We start from the raw sequence: 20,188 nt of genomic DNA, 5'->3' as shown, positions 1-20,188 counted from the left end.
CAAATCAATATATTTAAATTTCAACCTTGGAATTTTTAATTGTTTATAAACATAATCAAACTCTAGGTTTCATTAAGATAGTAAAAACAAATAGGTTTTAATGTAGCATTTCTCTTATCTAACTAATTTATTATTAAAATATATATTTATAATTAAAGGGAATAAATATTATAGTTTTATCAGAATGACTCATATATTGTTAGTTTATGATAAAGATAGTAAGTATTATCTCTATTTAATTTGAAAGTTTTTGAATTTGATGAAATATGGGCTCTTTATATAACGGCAATTACGTAATAAATATATTGATAAGATTGTGAAAATAGGTCCTTGTAAATTTTATGTTGAAAATTTCATATGTTAGGCACTTAAATTATAATTAATGATCAAATACTTAAAAAAAATAACCGTCTGGATTTTTCTAAATTATTCGATAAAAGGTTTTACAACCTTCACAAAGTCATTAACCTTCATATGAGTTTAAGAATCTTAACATGAAGGGATTAAAGTTCATTGCATGAAAACTCTCAACTATGATAGAAATAGATTTAATGTCTGTTCAAGAACTGGTGACTGAAAACCAAATGACATCGATGTGGCTTATTAAGAACTTTAAAGTGGATTTAAAAAAGAAAGTTTCCTATTTAAATTTTTAGGAGAATATATATATACTAGGAGGCTTCGCCCCCTGCTCGCTGGCGCTCACCAACCCCCGGAACTGCTTTCACAGTTCATTTCGGATTGCTTCGCAATCCAATGCTCGCTTTGCTCGCTCATTGGATACGTTCTTATCGTCTAGTTTTTGTATACTTTTTTGAATACTGAAGTTCCGAAAGCTTTTCACTGCAGAAAATTCTAAACCTGTACATTTCAATATTAATTTGAAATTGCAAACAGTTCACATATTTTTCTTAGTCACACTATTCTAAATTTCAGTTGTTGAGAAAAGTAACTGTTGTAAGTTTTGTTTTAAAGTCTTTCCCTCCAGAGGGCTAAAGCCATGTGTTGTAAAACAATATGAAATAGTAGTCTGCCACTGAACGGCGGATGTAAAGCATCTGCTTTGATGAAGATAATTTTGTATTTTTAATTCTCTGAAGGGCGCCACCTTAATAATATGTGGAATTTGTAAAATAAGTGTATATATTTTTTATTGTTGATGAAGCCCATCATTTTTTTTTCATCAGTGTTCAGAAGCAGAACAACTATAAGTTTTTTATTTTATCACAAAAAAATAAAATGTATAAAAAACAAAGAAAAGAGTAAGAAAATGAGTATAGTCATGGAAAAGGTTAAAATTATAATATAGTATTTGTCAGTGAAAATAAAACTTTTTGTTAAGTCATTGCTAACAATTCAAATTTCTCCGAGGCAATTCTAAAGTATAAATTAAGGTAGTATTGTTAAGTTGAAACACAATATTTTTAGTTTTGATGTCAACAATACAATTCAATTTTTCACAAAAACGATTGTTTCCATTGTTAAGTTCAATGTCAACAATTCAAATTTTTCTGAGGCAACTCTTAACCTCTAAATATTATTTTTTTTATGTACACATTTCTAAATGTCAGTATTCAACCACAAAACAACTTAAAGTCCTCAAAATTAACATGAAGTTGTAAAATGTAATGAAAGAGGGTCATAGCAATAATGAAAGTGGAAGTAAAGTTAGTGAAATTAAAACAATATTTTTAATCAATGAGCCAAGTTCTTCAAGAAGCAGTTGTAGAAGTAGGTTGTTTATTTAAAACTTATTATAGAATTTCTTTAAGAGCACAATTGTTAATTTGGGTATTTGGCGATACAACACTTATAGAATTGAAGGATTTGTTACGTCAAGCGCTTAGGTATCATAATTTTGATCTAGTTGCGCTTCTATGTCATTTTGATTTATGTTGCTATGTTAACTTTCAAAAAATTCTATGGCTGGCAACAGCAGTTTTATTTTTTAAATTGTTTATTTTTATTTCTTTTAGAATTCGTTATTTTTTTAGCGAAATGTTTTTTAACCTAACAGAATTCTTTGCCGACTGATATATGAAGAAAATAAAGTAAATATTTAAGTGTTGTGAAAAGAATCTTATTTAGTTGTACAAAGTACTTCAGCCAAAATTTGGGAACCAAGTAAGAGAATTATATATATTAGATCAGAAACACATCATTAAAAGGCAGAATGCTTTGGTGTTTTCAAAACAAAGCAAACGTTGCCACCGGCGGAAAAGAAATACATCCAAAATTTGGGAGCCACGTAAGAGAATTATATATAATAGATATTACGTCTGCCTGCTCTCTGTATAACACATTGATGCGTTTATTGTTATAAAATCGATGAAGTTTCTTTTCTTGTGTTGGCAACGAAAAGCTGAAACAAACTGAGTTATAAGTTGCACAGAAATAAAAAGTAACTTTTAAAAGTAGCATGTATATGTCACGGCGAAAGACCGAAATCGGTGGTTGTTGATTTTCACCTGTGAATGTCGACAAACACCAAATACGTCGGTGAAAGATCGAATATTTCATTACATTCTTGTACATTCGGACCCTCACCGGTGTATGTCGGCAATCACAGATATGCTTTGGTGAATGTCCGAAATATTTATTACATTCAATTTGATATGAATTTATTCGTGGGTATAATTACATTTATTCGATATTTTAACCCTACACTGATGTTTTTTTAAGGTTAAGTGCCATTGTCCGGTATATATTTGCTCGATACTCCAAACACTGATGTTTCTTCTAATCTATCGTCAGTAAGTATTAAAATACAGAATAAATATAAATATATCAAATAAATATAATAATATTAACGAATAAGTTAGTATAAAATTGGATGTAACAAATATTTCGGACATTCAACAAAGCGACTAGGTGATTGTTGACATTCACCGGTGAGAGTCAGAAATAAGGGTATTTAGCAAATATTTCGGACATACACCAAGCGACTACGTGAATGTTGACATTCACCAGATTTCGGTGTTTCACCGTAACATATACATACTGTTCTATTTTTTGTTAATTAACCTTTTAATGATTTAGAGCTGTACTTTTGTTTTAATGATGCTTTGATAATTAACGCAAGTAAAAAATGAGTTAAATGAATGAATATCGGTCAGACACTCATTCCTTATTGATTTAACTTTTTTTTCTTTTTTTATGACCCTGGTATAATACCTCCATTATTTAAATTTAATATAATAAGTGAGGTTTAATTATTGGCGAGTCTGTCTGGGAAACATCCATGAGGATGATCCAGAAACAACACGCATACGTCTTATCCCGCCTTATAGGGAGGACATTTTCACACACCATCCATCCACAGATCGTAATTTTGACCTGAACCAGACAGCGGCTGATCTCCGATACAGTACGGCCAGAGGTATCGTTTTGTTATGGGAACATGGAGGACTTTGTGATCCCGACCGAATTAGCGTGCACCAATCACCTTTTTGTACACATTGTTTTCAGCCGGTGGGGATCGAACACATGACCACTCTGACATGGGCTCCCTTCAGATTTATGAATATGTCCATGAATGGATGATAGTTGTTGAAACAGGTTTTAAGGGCTGTTGCAGTTCAGTGGTTAGAGAGCCGGACTCTGGTTCGGAGGGGACGGGCTTTGATCTTCGACTCCGCTAAGACCCACCTTCATCACGTGATCGCATGTGATATACATGCTTGGAAAATCTGTGGAATCGTCCCGCAGTCGCTAAACAGTACTAAGGGTTCAGGGTTCTGGAGAAAATTTCCTCCATCTTCAAATCTATGTCTAAATTGAGAAAATGGCTTCATCGAACCGTTGAGTTTTGAGCCAAGACATGCCCCCTTGTGGTCTCCATTGTCAAACGAAAGGCGCGCCTTCCTGATTTAATTCGCAAAAGGCCAATGGCTGGCGATCTTGGCTTCTCTAAGTGTCTTAAGAAACAAAACAGGTTTTGATATTTTTAATCCCCTTTTAATTAATAGAAATTCGTCAGGTTTTATACAGTTTTTATTTTTGTTAGAACGACTGAGAGTACTCAACACCTTGCATATTTTGGTGCATTATTGAACTTTTGTGCTTTTTATAACGCATAAACTAATTCTGAGAACTCTTAAATTTTTCTCCAAACTCCTTTTTTTAAATTTACGCCAACCTTTTATGGGAGTCTTATTAAAAAAATATATTTGCGGTTTTCTGTTACTAGATCTTATATCTGTTGGAATGTTTTAAACCTTTTATCAGCAGCAAACAAGAGATCAGAAAGTGTTCAGTTTATACCGTCAGAATTTTCATCGGGGAGAGCTAATCTTCACTATTAAACTATGTATTTATATAAAGTAGTCAGTTTCCTACTTTTCCTTATACATGGTGTTCATTTTCTTTTTTAAAAGATAACGTAGTAAACCTGAATCAGTTTCTTCGTGGTATACGGTTCAATTTCTCCGTGTTTCTCTTTGTTTTTTTCGCTATGATCAAATTTTTGAAAATATTCTTTGATGTCTGGCTTTTTTTTACTGTTTTTAAAAATCACTTCGGCGGCTCTAAAGACATCAATTATATAACAAATTTGTTCCATTACAATTTTATGTGGCAATTATTTTGCTACTCAGAAAGTTCTAGTGAAAGAAACAATAAAATGTATGTATTGTCTCATTCCCAATAGATGATTTTCTCATTAGAAGTAGGATTCAAATTCTCTTTAGGCGGCTCATTTACATTTTCAGAATGGTTTGAGAAAAGATTTTTATTATTTTATTAGAAATCAATGAAAATTAACCCTGAAGGAACATGCGAAAAACTATTAAATATATTAATTGCTAAAACTTCTGAGTCTTTGTAACACTTCTGAGATTTTGAAGGGTACATGTCTTGCTATACAGGAGGACATATCTTCTTTTCTACAGGAGGATATATCTTCCTTTGTGCAGGAGGATATATATTACTCTATACAGGAGGATATGTCTTCCACTATACAGGAGGATATATCTTCCAGCATACAGGAGAATATATATTCCACTATACAGGAGGATAGATCTTCCTCTATACGGGAGGATTTATCTTCTCTATATAGGAGGATATGCCTTCGACTATACAGGAGGATATGTCTTCCACTATAAAGGAGGATATATATCTTCCACTATACAGGAGGATATATTTTCTTCTATACAGAAGGATATATTTTTCTCCATACACGAGGATATATATTCCTCTACACAGGAGAATATAATTTGCACTCTCTACTGTAAAATATGGGGGAAATACCATGCCTCACAAACTGATAATAATGATAACATTTTTTCCCCTTCAAATCAAATTGATAGCAATAAAATTATCAAAAACTGATAGGAAATATTTGAAAACGGTGGGTCATATTCGGATTTCAAGAGGATTTTCCATTAAAAATCAGTAAAAATGGTGCAGAGGCTTTTTTCTTCCTCCGGGACAGTGTCGTTTATTGTTTTTTATTATTTGAAATAATAGTAATTGAGTTTAACTTTATTATAAAATTTTTCTGAAAGAATTGGAGGAAGTCAGAGCATTTCAAGGTCAGCAACACCAACGAAGATGGTAATAAATAGAAATCTTAACACACTAAATTACATAATTTTTAATGATAAAATCAAAGTTCCATTTGACAATGTAATAATTAGATTGTCAGATCAAATTTTCTTTTCTTCTGTCGTTATTTCAGCAAATATAAAGCTAGGATTAAAGAAATGATACACGAATCTTATAATTAAAGTTTACTTTTCTTTATAGCATTAGGTAACAAATTAAGCTCTGTAAGAAAATTGAGCAATGACGTGACAAAATCACACCAAAACAAATAATAATCGAATTTGATGACCCCATGTATTCAAAGTTGAAACAGCATAGATTCATTTTTGAGCGAAATGCTTAGTTTAAAAAGTGATGTGGAGGCAAAAATATATGAGAGAGGTGTGTGTTCGTTTGTTGCAGGCAGAATTCGAACCAAAACACCATCGAGTTCTAAGTAGGATGCCCTAACCACCATAGTTGTAAACCCAAATGCAGGGTGAAGCTTTACATAGAGGCCGCCACAATGGCACATCATGGCAATTTCCAATTTTAATGGTACAAAGGGTTTTGCAATTTAGAAAATATAATCCAGATAGCTTAATCAGTAGATATTTAAATTTTGCTTTTTCCTCATTTTGCTACATCTTAAAAACTTTTAATTAAATCTTAAAAACTTTTTAGCGAATGGAATACATGTCATGATGTGCCATTATGGCGGACACTATATAAGGTTTACTAACTCTCCCTGGTGTGGGTTGTGCAACTGTGGTGGTTAGAGCATCTTACTACGGCCCTGGAGGTGCTTGGTTCGCATACTGACGAGAGCCAATGAACATTTTTCTCTCTACATCTCAAAATGTGTGGTTTCTATGCCTTTTGCTTGAAAATGCACGAGGTTTTCAAATTCAATTAATATTCGCTTCGGAGCTATTTTGACACATTTTATTTATTTTAATTTTATTTTATTTTATTTTTACACTGGGTATAAAATCAACATATTTGAATTCCCAAGTCCATTACATAATAATTATGAACCTGACTTATAAGACAAGACTATAACCTAGTATCATCTCACTTTCTAAGGCTGTTCCAAACATATTTCAAATTTCAATGGAAAAGAAATGTGTGAAAACTTAGCTGATATAGAGAGCGTATCCAATCATTAAGTCAATTTGTTTCGAAAATAAGCACTTTTTTATTTTAAAAATTTTCTAATTTATTTTCAGGAAATTAAACTTTAAAATTATGGGTTTGTCACTTAATTAAATCCATAGGAAGACAAGCTCAATAAAATGAGCGTGAGCTTATTTCAATTTTGTGTGATTACAGTTTCAAATTTATTTTTGTATATTTATGAGTATATTGTCTTATGACATCTGATATTTAAGAGCAATTTCACATCAGCTTTTGTTAGCTAATATATTGCATTCATAAAAATGATGATTATTTTTCTGTAGTTCTTAATGAAAGTTTGTAAGCAATACCATTGATGAGAATAACTAATTACTAGTTAAGTTTATTTAAAATTTTAATAATTAGTTTTTTTAAAAAATTTTTTTTTTTTAGAATTTAACTAATTTACTTATATTAAAATTTTACCCTTTAAATTGATTAAATACAAAAGTTATATTATTTTTTAATATGCAATTTATTGCATTATTTTAGTAATTATTTAACAAATAAAATACAATGCAGTGATATATTAGTATTCAATTTAATATACAATATAAAATTTAACTCCAAATATACTATTTTACACGTAAATTTGTAAATATGATATATTTTTACTAATATGCAATACATAAACCGGTTAACTTCGGAAAACGACATTTTTACTTTTTTTCTTATTAAGTAACATTGTAAGAGTGAGACTCATCTCTATAAGGTTACGTAAAAGTGAGTATGCCATTTTGACAATGACGTCTTTATTTCCGGTTAATACGTAATAATTCGGCGAATACGTAAATAATAGGTATATTAAAATGTAATATCAAATTATTTATGCGAGTTACAATGTCTTATTGCTTAATGTACAAATATGAGTATAAGATTTGTAAAGAGTAACTGTTTAAATTGAAAATATTCCTGACTAAGCATTTTTATTATATTGAAATAAATTTTTTATGAGAAAATAAGACCTATAAAAGGATTAATAATATTATAATTTTACTCTAAAAACTTGTAAATTTTTATACGAATCTTGGGGATAAGAATTGCTTAGATACATTTTGTCTTAAACAAAGCATTTCCTTAAGAGAAAAAGAAGTCGCTAAATTTGTCATTAGATTTTAAAATTCCACTTTTTAAACAAAATTAGAAAAATAATAAGCTGACCTGTGCATGCATTTTCTCTCTTCATTCTCAAAACAGTGGAACTCAAGTGTAAATAAAATAATCGGGATCAGTAAACATCATGAGTAGTATCCACCGAAACTCTAAGAATTTGTAATTGCCGAGTGAGAACTGAATGAGTCTAATTTTGGAAGTTTCAAATAAGAATCCATCAGTATGATGACCTCGACTGTGAACTGAATTCGGACGACGAGAGATTTTTGATCCAAGTGTCTCGCACTTTGATCATCTGCTGGTGTAAGACACACAAATATTTCCAATCACGTGGTATTACGTCTGGATCCTTTCAGGATTACTTTTCTTCCAAGATTTTTGAATTGATAGACATTGAATGGACACTTTCACCGTAATATATATATATATATATATATATATATATATATATATATATATATATATATATATATATATATATATATATATATATATATATATATATATATATATATATATATATATATATATATATATATATATATATATATATACAACAAAATAAATACAAGAAAACACGAAGAAAGTTAAGAAAAACAATAAGTTTCATTTATTGCGCATAAGCTGCAAGTAAGCAGAACTCATTAGATAAGTTCAAAGTGAAGATAAAACAAAGGAAAATAATAAACATATGCGAAAGGGGGGGGGGAATAGTAATGAAAAAAATAACAAACAACTGATTTAAAAAAAAGGATGAAATTTCTTAAAAAACTGGAAAATAAAAGATATAATCATTTCATCAGCCCACACGATTATATCCGCAAAAAAGAGTGCTTTCTGATATTGTATCAATATAGCCAAAACAAAATATATTAATACAATAGTGTGCGAGGAGGACTCAAAAAAATTTTTTTTACAAAAATTACAACAAATAAAATAGAACACAATAAGTAAAAATAACACGTAAATAAAAATAAAAAACATTGTAAAACAGAAGAAATACTATATATATATATATATATATATATATATATATATATATATATATATATATATATATAGCATAATAGATAAATACAAGAAGGAGAGGAGAGAAAAAATGGAGAAAATAAAAAAAAAAAAATAACTAATCATGATAAGCACCCCTTTTTGCGGATATAATCGGGTGAGCTGATGAAAAGATTATATCTTTCATTTTTCGGATTTTTATTAATTTTTTTTCTTTTTTTCGAATTTTTTTCTGAATTTTTTATTATTTTTATTATTTTCTTTTTCCCTTTTTTCATTGTTCTGCAATTTTTCCAATGTGTGCATTTGTACAGTGCGCAAAAAGAGACTGACCACCTTGAATAACTTTTGATCTAATGATCGGATCTTCAGATTCTAGGATTCAATCTTAATGGTTCGAGGGGGTGACTTGAAATATGCTAACTAACAAGCGCAGAAGATATTTGAAGTTACGAAATCAAATACAAAAACGTACTTTCTCTGAATAAACATACCTTTTTAACGACGGATATGGATTTCTGATCCCCAAAGTATAGGGGGCAGCAGTAATCAGGGAAATATGGTCTCAATATTTTAGTCAGGAGAGCGCTCCAACATTTCGACCCCTTAATGATAATTTTACTTTTTGCTTATTTCACTGTATCTCGTGAAAATTTAAAGCGAATTGATATTAATTATAAAACGCGTTTTTCCAAAGATAATGCAATGCGAAAAATAATTTTTTGTAAATATTTATTATTTTTCTGATTTTATTTAATAACTGTCGAAAAACTTTTGAATTGTAAGCTCTAAACTTTTGTATAATTTTAAAGCATATAATTTTACATTTCAAAGTTCAAAATTTCAGTAAAATCGCTTGAATAGTTTCAGAGAAATTGAATTTCAAAAAACTCACATGTTTGAAATTCAATTTCTCAGAAACTATTCGACCGATTTTCCTCACATCTTGTATTTTGCCATGTAAAATTACACTTTGTAAAATGATGCAAAAAATTGTATACTTTACCATTAAAAAATTTTTCTACTGTTATTAAATAAAATAATAAAATATATTCTATTTACGTATACTTATTTCTATTGAAATACAGAGAATAATCACTAAAAATCAGACAAGATAAGAAAAACTATAATTTCATTAGGCTTTAAGACTCTATATCAGAAAATGTACACAGTTTGAAGTAGTCCTAGTTTTTTTGTGAGGCCTTCGCATAAATTCAATGTTTATACGTATTATTCATTTTTTTCAACCATTATAATGTTAACCATTATTCAATTTTTTTCTAACCAAATTCTAGAGAACTTGTTAGCAAAATTTATTTCTTGAATGACTTAAAAATAAATATTACATTCCGATTAAAGTTACTTTAAAATTATTTTATTAAAAAAAATGTGTTTACTAATCCAAAAACATATATTTCTTCTTAATCAAAACATGTTTTCTCTTATGCATGACCCCCCCCCCCTCCTTCCTTAATCCTTTCATAGCATCCGACGTTTTCTTAGAATTCTCAATCAGTTTCCATGTCCTGTTGAGTAAGATTCTCTCTTTTTAGATTGCTTTTGACCTGCATTGTGACGCATGGAGTAAAAAGTTTCTCACAAGGTTTTCCGTCAATTAATATCACTGATTTTCGTTATCACTTTTCTCGGTTAATCGGTTGTTGCTTGACTTGTAAAGAGCACATATCTCATAATCAAAATAAAGTAACCAGATAAAAATAATCGTTCTTAAAAGATGAACTTATTAAATTAGATATCAAGATAAATATACAGTAAGAAAAACGATATTTTTAACCTGGAAGTGTGCTTAAAGATTTTAATTAAAACATTTCGAGATATCAATAATCAAAGATCCATAATATTTTATTCACATTTCGAAGTCGTTAGTTTTCAGAGAATGTTTATCTATCTTTTTTAATCCATTAAAATATAAAAATAAGCTGTGAGACAAGAAATAGCATCACAAGCACATTTTAATTTCATTACTTATTAAAATCATATAAAAGCTACAAATAACTACATTTAATAACTACTTGCTAAATATTATGAATTTTCAAAGTTTTACCCTTTTAACATAATGCAATGCAATAAGCATTTCATGTAATTTTCTGCTATGAACCACCTCCTCACATTTTTATATTATATCCTATGCTTTTTTCAAGGAATTTTTAGGGATGTAAGCAGATTATTCAAAACCCAGATATTTAATAAAAATTAGTTTCACCAAGTTAATCCAAAGCGAAAAATACACTGGATATAAGTCTGGTGAATAAGATGGTTATTTTTGTGATGTAAGAAAAGGAAACGTGCCTTCTGCACGAGGCTTAAGTACTTTCATCAGCATGTTTAAAAGAAGCATAATAACAAAAGCAATTTCATAAGTGTTTGAATAGTTCTTTTTTCAGTCATCCTGTAACTTTAAAAATATCCTGTTTTATATTATTTCAAAACCAAACACAGGTTTTATTAACTCAAACCCGAATACTAATAATAATAGTATACGGATCTCGAAAGAAAATAGGTATAGTTTATGGTTTCCTTCTTTTAGTTTGGATACTGACAATTTAGATGCTTTTTTTAACGCTTTAAAAAACTTCTATATTCAAATACTGTGCTTTTTTTATAAAAAAAATACAGTTTTTAATCGAGAACGTGGAACTAATTCTCACTACTGTTTATAATTAACAATAGTAATAATAATAATACAAGTATCTAAGCGAGTAACAAAGTCAAAACTATACTCTTATTTCCTCTGATATAAATTCATGAAAATTTTTAAAAATTCAAATTTTAACGCATTGTAAAATAGGGCATCACAATTTGAATAGTCAAAATCACATTAAATTGTCCTTGTCCACTGATTTTGCAATAAAATGTTCCCTTAATCATTAAGTAAATAGTTTCATATTTTTTATATCTTGCTTACCATTTTTTCCCTGATGGCTAATTTCAATGCTTGTCTTGCAATATAGGAGGGATCATGGGACAAATTTGATTTTAAGTTTAAAATTTATCAGTTTCAATAATAAATAGTCTTTTTTTAAATCTCATTTTCCCTATTTTTCTGCAAACCATCAAATTTCAAGTTTTCAAATATAATTGTTTTTTTTCCTCGGCAAAAGATATAACGGAAGTTAGGACAACGGATTCGGAATTTTTTTTCTCTAAAATACAAAACATCAAATAAGTTTAGTTACTGCTTGTCAAATTTGCAAATACCAAAAATTCAAACTTTAAAATGGAATAGTAATTTTCAATATATAGTAAGGCTATAACATTAGTTTTACGAGAGCATATAGCTGCGAGCTGATATTAAGATCCCTCATGCTTAACTGTGCAGTATTACAGAACAACTTTAGTTTTATCTACAGTGGTTGCGCAGAACGTAACTACATAAACTTGGACATTACGTGAACTTGCTAAATCTACAAATAACGAAATTACGAAAATAGCAAAATTACGAAACTAATTAGGAAACTTTAAATAAATAAATAAACGCGTATAATACACGATTAATGACATGTTTGTAGTCTACAAAAAAAAAATTGCGTTATTAGACCATAAAGATATTCTAAGACTCAAAATACATGTGCGTGATCTTTCAAAAAAAATTCAGAATATTCTGTTTAAATCTAGGCTATGCACAAAATTTTAGAAAGGCATTTTCACTTAATACTATTTACCAAAACTTGGCCTGGATAGCCTGGTCGGTAGGGCGCTGGGCCCATATCCAAGAGGTCGTGGGTTCGATCCTCTCCGGCCGAAGACTCCCCGTGTAGTAAATCTGTCGAGTCTCTAAGTCCTCCATGTTCCCACAACAAATCAATACCTCTGGGGGTACTGATCCAGGAGTTTCCTTGTCTTCTGGATTGGTTCAAAATTACAAGGCTACGGAGTTGAACGTAAGTAGTCGTAAACCCATGAAATTGGGTCGGCTGTTCAACGACGGTTATATATTATATATATTTACCAAAACTTAATGATAAACTTTATTTACCAAAGCCTTTATTTAAATCGTTTAAAAGAAAAAAATATTAAATTGCTTTGAGTTATGCTAATAGTTATTCGCATCTAGAAAAAAAAATTCCGAAATAAATAGGCTTAATTTTTTAAAAATAAATAACGGAGACTAAGCTTTAAGACTCATTTTAAAAACTTCGAACTTTTCAAGTTTCATTCAACACCTTTTTCAAATGAATTTTTTTTAAAATTAAAAGCGAGGAATATTAATGAATTCTTCCTCAAAATAAATTAGAATAAAACTGAATCATTCTTTACATCTAATCAAGAAAAACTTTTTTAAAGGAAGTCCAATGAATCAAAGAAAGGATTTAATTTGTTATAGCAGTAATGTTTATGAGTAGGTGGCACACATTATAGCTGAAAATTGGATTCTTCGCTTTTTTTTTATCACGAGTTAGCCATGCGTGCCTTTTTTAGGTAACATAACAGTCATAACTTGTTCTGCATCGATTGCCATAACACGCACCATCTATTGTGCTTTAACACAACATTTTCCAACAAACTATACTTACTTTTGTTTCATTTTCATTTCTTTTTAGCATTTTTCGAGCACCCTTTATATTTGATTTTGACATACTTATTGCTTTAAAGTTGCTTTTCTTTTTGCAGGAAATTGAAATGATGCTTAATTGACAAATTATTGACTGCGATGCTCAAAAGAAAAAAAATATCAGACGAACTTCATGCGAGCGAAGAATTCTTAATATCGGAGAATATACAAACGCCATTTCAGAATAAAAACGATACTAGCGAGTTGAAAATTGATTGTTGGAGACCCTTCTTGGGAACTTTTTATACATTCATGACCAGCCTAACTATTCTATTATCAAATGTATTAGTAAAGAAACTGACATACATTGACACAGGGCAGCTCTCATTGGTTAGAAATATTTGTGTGCTAATTGGCAATCTTCCGATAGCTATTTATTGTACCGAGAACATTTTTGGTCCGAAAGAGTACATTTGGTTGCTAATTGCAAGAGGCATTTTTGGATCAACTGGCTTGTATCTCAATCTGTTGTCTTACAGATTTTTACCTTTCACAGAATCTTCAGTAATACTGTCCACACTCCCCGCACTTGTCACGGTGGCTGCTCGATTACATCTTAAAGAACCATGTGGCTCTGCTCAAACGGTGTCCATAATATTAATATTTCTTGGTGTCCTTGTGTCTATTCGATTACCAGAAGTACTACAAACTCGGTCAAGCACTAACTTTGATAGTCATTACGTCTTTGGCCTAAGCTGTGCTGTGGGCTGTGTACTACTTTTAGCATTCATAACGATATCAATCCGAAAGCTGCGAAACATACACTTCTCGATAGTTTTGATTTACTTTGGTTTTCTAGGAACCATTGAAAACACTGTGATAACATATTTTACGGCTAAGTTTGAGTTACCATATTGTGAAGGCCCTGATAGAATGGAAGTATTGCTTGTTGGTATTTTTGGGTTTATGGGTCACTGCTTTCTCACATTAGCACTTCAAAATGAGACTGCTGGTGTTGTTAGCTCAATGAAAGCAGCTTTTGACATAGTTATTTCTATCATATTTGAATTTGTATTTTTTAATTCCATTCCCGACTATTATACTCTTGGAAGTAGTCTTTTGGTGACAATAGCTATTGTCACACTGGGTGTTTGGAAATGGTTGCAAACTGGACAAGAAAATTCTACTTAAAAGACACTAACTTGACACTACTTAAAAAATGTGTTCAAGTGAGTTTCGATTAGCCGGTATTACTTTATCCGGGAAAGCTAAGACACTTACTCTATAAGAGGCAGTTTTGTAATTCAGTTCTTCTCTACACTATATGCACTTTAAACACTTTCGCATTGCAGCCTATAGAGTTACAAGAGCATAATTTTCCTTATCATCTGATCTCTAATTTTTAGAATCTCTCTTTTAGTTCTATCTCTAATCTAGAATCTCTATTATCTCTACTATCTACATCTAGAATCTCTAATTTTTATAATTTTTAGAATCTCTCCTTTCTCCAATGTCAAAATATGAGCTTACTTCATAAAAATTCAAGGTATTCTCGCTACAGCCTACTGCGAGCTATGGGGAAATGGAGGTTAAAGCTTTTCAATTTCAAGACCAACCGCTTGATTGTAGTAATGCCGTTAGAACTACTCACGGGCTACCTTTACTTTTCAGACAAGCTGGTACCAATCTATCTGAAATTGGGCTTCAAGCCGCTACTGATAATCAAACCACAGTTCTGAGCTTACTACATAGTATCACCAAAATTCTCTCCCCATTTGACTAACTGGATGGCAGAACCACTTTTTATTCCCACTGACTCACTAGAGGACAATGGTACTATCTAATCAAGATCTAAACAACATTAACAGAGCGGAAATGATGGTAAAATTTACTCCCAAGCAAAAAGTTTGCGTTGCCTGAACTTTCACCTGCATAGCTTCAACAACTCGGAGAAGAGCAGTGCTTAGGGATGGCGAACTGCACGATAGCCCAGACAAAGATTGAAGAAGATTAATTAAATTAGTCAGTTAATTCAAGTTCATTAAATTTTAAAATTATAAGAATTAATTAGTTAGAAATTATAAAATTATTAGTTTTTGCTTATAAATTTTATATTTTATTGCAGATAGCTAAAATTATAACACGTTTCTTAATGTTACATATAAATAAATTTGTAATATTTCTCATTTTTTATTGTAATATTTGTATGTCTTTTTGTGTCAAAACAGTATGCTTCATAGTGAAAGTTTTAAAATACAGTTTGTATATTTTGCTTTATCACTGACTTATAGAAATGGATTATGAGGGATGCCTAATAAAGTTAATTAGATTTTCCGAATAGAGTGATCACTTCAGTTGAGAAAAATGATACTTTTCTTTACAGACTTGCATCCGTGTGTGCGTCAATTTTAATTCAAGTGTCAACTTTCTATTCACATTTTAGGGGTAATTTAATAATGTTCCAAGCACAGGGAATCGTTTGAGTGAGAGATGAACGAAGCAGTCCACAAATCTTTCAAATTTTATCATTAGCATTTCATCATTAGTTGAAACCTCCACACAATACAGTGAATTACAGCATTAAGATTAGCCAATCAGACTGTGCAGGGGTCAGGGAACGTGCCTTGCATTAGGAAAATTTGAATCCCGGATAAGGTTTGGATGTTTTTTTCCTTCTCTGTACTATCTATCTTTACTGTGGGAGCAACGTTGGCCCACCTAATATGGTGCCCCTGAAAGAGTGGACAACAAATCTGCCCTGTAAATGCCGGAATTGACGAAATGTCAGCACAGGTGGGTTTTGGAAAACACTAAGATTTGATAATTACAGCAAAGATAACATTGCATCACAGGAATCTTTATGCAAAACATAGGCTTTATAATCGCAGGTGGGTCAGAAAACTAATTCACTCGAGATTCGTATGTCGGAGCACTATTGCGGAAACTCCTATTTATATGGGCTTGGCGACGAAATTCCAGAATTTTAGACACGATTCTAGACGATTCTCGAATAACTCTGTAAATATTGGTCTTGTAGCTTTGAAACTCAAAGATTCTATAACTATCAATTTGCCGCCAAAATCGTCGTCAGAACACCAAGATTGTCACCAATTCAGCAAAAATGTCCCCAAGCCGAAATTTCCACAGAAAATACATTAAAGGTTATTTTACCTCTAAATTACGTTAGAATTACGCTTTTTTTTTCGAATTTTCTTCTTCTTCTATCTCATCAAAATTATTAGGTACATCGTACTTAAAATACTAATTTCATTATAGTAAAAATTTAAAAATTCTAAATTTTTTAAAAATAATCAACTATTATTAAGTGAATTTTAAAACTCACTGCTAAACTTTTCAAAGAATCTCATGAAATGGTTAAAAAATAAACAAAATGAAAAAGTGGGACAAAATAAATAAATGCACAATAATGTTCTTCAGTTTTGTTAATACCTTAGTTTTATATTGTTTTGTTAATATATAGTAATGTTAGTATCGACAAGTATATTTAACAAGAATATTTATACGAAATTGTTTTTCGTATATATATAATTTTATGCATCACCCCAAAGAGCGACAAATTAATTTAAATATCTGAAATATTAATATTCTTAGATTTTGAGACTAGTAATTTTAAAACGTAAGAAACATGAAACAATAAATTACCAACGACAGTGGTTAGCAAAAGCAATTATTCAAAGAAAACACTGCATTTATTCTAAAACTATTGAATTTTGCTTATTGTGGAACGTTTAGATTAGAATTCGACTGTTCAATTGTGACAATTTAATTAGCGACCTTAAATTACCTTGGGAAATGAAATGAAAAAGAAGAAAACTGATTGATAAAAGAATATTAAACTGATTTCTAAATGTGCGAGAGCATATTTAGGTAAGAATTAAATTGTACATTTTAGAAAAATTGTACAGAAGCAATTATGCCCAAAGGTTTCAATTACGTATTTTTTCTAAATATTAAAGGTATCATACATGAACTACAGATAGCCAATGTAATATCCGTCTCTTCAACGTAACTTGAATTTGATTTTACAAATAAAACAAAGAGGTACAGCAAAAAACAGTTCAAGACCTCACAACTATCATTGATTCAATATGGTGGTTAATTAATTGTGGTAATCGGTACATCAGGTTTTGTGGTAATGGATGTCTGTTACACTTATATAGGTATCTATTATTGTGGTTGATAATAGGCTTTTTTACAGCCTCAAAACAAAAAAGAACCTTAAAAATAAGGTATTTCGTTGGTATTCATTATAAAAAAATTATGAATACTGTTTAAGTATTAACTTTCTTAAACAGAACTATATTTTCATCGGACTACGCATTTTCATTTATAGACAAAAACAAATCACTATGTCTTCATTAAATGAAACATATAAATAAAATAAAAAAGTAAAAAGTAATAAAAAAGTAAATTTTTAAAGTCAGGGGTATATGTTCGCATAAATTTCGAGTACAAACAATTCAAACATTACAGTACGATAGTAACTTACCCCACATACGTTATTGGCTAGCAAATAGACTATCCAACTAGTGCAGAGAGCATTTAAGCCTGAATGATGTTTCTAAAAATACTATGTAAAATGCGTGAGGAAAGGATATTCGTTGTTGACAAGAAAAGGACAACAGACTATAAATTTCAAGAATCAAAACACATTCACGTTATCATTCAAAATAATAATATTAGAATGTTCTATTTTAATCTGGGTTGTCATAAATTTAACACCAATTCTTTTAGAAACAATAGGAAAGTGGATTTTAACCTCCGATATTGTTTACTAAACTTTACTAGGAAACTTCGTTTTTAAGTATTAAGTAGAGAAAAAGAATATAAATGAAAAGTTTGGTGTTGCGCAACTGATTAGTAGGAAATAGTATTTTTCCAAATAAATGTACTGTTTACTCTAAGAAAAATCAGCGCATTAAGCACTAATATCGGTATCCGAAAACAAAATACGATGCCAATTTATTGAAACCGAATTTAGATATTAAATAAAATTCAGTTTCCGTTCAAGTTCAACCATTGTATCGTGTAATGAAGTTAAAAAAAAAAAAAAAACAAGAATTTGATTAAATTTTTCACTGTATTAAGGTGGCAACAATTTTGAAAGATATTATATGATTCAGTCTTAGAAATATAACTCTTACTTTTAACGATTCAGCAATTCTTGAGCTGTATTTCGTTAACTTATAGAATCATTTCGTCCTCGTGTTTAACCTCGTGATTTCTGATGAAACACGAATTCTCAAATATATGACGAAAACGTTTCCACAACTCGAAACCTCATAGTACTGCAGATTCTTAAAAAGAACGACGAAACGGGAATGAAGACTAGACGATTGAAATTAAAGTGATTAAAAAAGCGGACAGTACTGTATGGTGGTCAAGGTATCAGCAAGATCCCACGTTTGAATCCCCTTTCTGGCATTGGTGTAGTTTATCTCTCTGTTCTATCTGTCCTTCCCTCTTGTGTTGTAGGGTAACATTGATTCGCCTATATGGTGCTCAATACAAAGCGATTATTAGAAAAGTTAGTACATTACGCACTATGAGTTTTTTTGTTGAAAAAATGGAATACCGAGACAATTTTTAATTTTGATGAAATTGATTTTCTCGAAGAAATGAACATAGTAAGATTTTGCCACTTAGTATAATGAAATATTTGCGCGGAGCACATAGCAGCATTCGATTTCGTCAAAAACGAAGAAAGTCTTAAGTTTCGTGATATTTGAGTATATATTTTTTCCAGTATACAACACAAAACGTTTTTGACAATTTTTTGCTCTTTTTATTTACTTAAATAGCTCAAATGTAAAGCAGAAATTATTTGTATAACTTATTTCTAATCGTTTTTGAGATACAACCACTGACGTATTTACACGAAATTTTGCTGATTGAGCTTTCTCTTTATTTACTCTTCTTTTTTTTTCTTAAGTTTTGAAATGCGTTAAACCGTTATATTGTTCCATTCAGTAGAAAACGTCATACGATAAGTTCAACTGCATTATCATACGAAATTTCCATTGAACTTGATGACATGACTCTGTGGTCAAAATGTATGAAAGTATGCTTAAATTTTATTCCTTAATCAGTTTGAAGCCAGATTGCATCAGATTATATTCCAATGCCCGATATTATTGGTTCAGCATTATACTCATTTTAATAAAGGTGTAAATAAACTAAAGTCTAAATCTCGGCATGAATTTTTTTTTAAATTATAAATTTTACTTTTCTATTGAACTTAGAGTGACAGTAGACTATCTCTTTTCCTGATATTCGATTCGAGCGGGTGAAAAAAAGTTCAATAGAAAGTTTCGTAAGTATGTATTGTGTATTGAATATATAAACATATACAGGTCCCTTTACCAGATATCAGATTTAACTGAGTTGAAGGAAGTTCAGTAGAAATTTTCTTAAGTGTGTATTGAACGTATAAAGCATATATAGGTCTCTATATCGAGTTGACGAAATACTTAACGTGCAGTAAAAATGATTTAAAATGTGTATAGTATCTAAAACATATCCAGTAATTGTCTTACGCTTGGTCCTGTTTGCACTGCTTGAAGAGAGTTTGTTGTATATGCATTGCTGAAAATGAGTTTTTACTAATTACAAAGAATTTTCTTCTATGGATGGAGTCGGAAGGGTAACACCAAAAAGTGACAACAATGCTTAGGAAAATCGAAATCTCAGATGAACGTCATCGAAGCACTGAAAGTTTAATATCGAATAATAGACCACGAGATGTGAGTAAAGTAAAAGCCAACCTCAAATCCAAATGGGGGAATCTTTTCTTGGGTGCATTTTGTACACTCTTTTGCAGTATAAACATTTTAT

General features: G+C 30.4%; 2 protein-coding genes across 6 annotated transcripts in view; one reads left to right on the top strand and one right to left on the bottom strand.

The window, feature by feature from the left end:
* LOC107451177 (solute carrier family 35 member G1) overlaps window positions 1–15,671 on the top strand; it is a 28,854-nt gene extending 13,183 nt beyond the window's left edge. Inside the window, exon 3 of one of the 2 annotated variants that reach the window (XM_087169241.1) lies at window positions 13,453–15,671. In XM_087169241.1, the coding sequence (XP_087025367.1) occupies window positions 13,493–14,524 (1,032 nt within the window). In that variant the 5' untranslated portion in view covers window positions 13,453–13,492 and the 3' untranslated portion in view covers window positions 14,525–15,671. The remainder of the gene's footprint in view (window positions 1–13,452) is intronic. The other variant, XM_087169240.1, reaches the window with a different exon arrangement.
* Window positions 1–20,188, bottom strand: part of LOC107451175 (solute carrier family 35 member G1) — a 74,723-nt gene that overhangs the window by 10,834 nt on the left and 43,701 nt on the right. The window contains exon 1 of one of the 4 annotated variants that reach the window (XM_087169239.1): window positions 17,844–17,998. The exons of 2 other annotated variants lie outside the window; for them this stretch is intronic. In XM_087169239.1, the coding sequence (XP_087025365.1) occupies window positions 17,844–17,850 (7 nt within the window). In that variant the 5' untranslated portion in view covers window positions 17,851–17,998. Of the gene's footprint in view, window positions 1–7,860; window positions 8,137–17,843; window positions 17,999–20,188 lie in introns of those variants that run through there. One more of the 4 variants, XM_087169237.1, reaches the window with a different exon arrangement.

Source organism: Parasteatoda tepidariorum, chromosome 8 (assembly GCF_982258835.1).
Source record: "Parasteatoda tepidariorum strain Cologne lab strain chromosome 8, Ptep-v5.0, whole genome shotgun sequence".
In the NCBI taxonomy this organism is placed as follows: Eukaryota; Metazoa; Arthropoda; class Arachnida; order Araneae; family Theridiidae; genus Parasteatoda; species Parasteatoda tepidariorum.
Note: the sequence above shows the minus strand (reverse complement) of the source record. Positions and strands in the feature narration are given on the sequence as shown.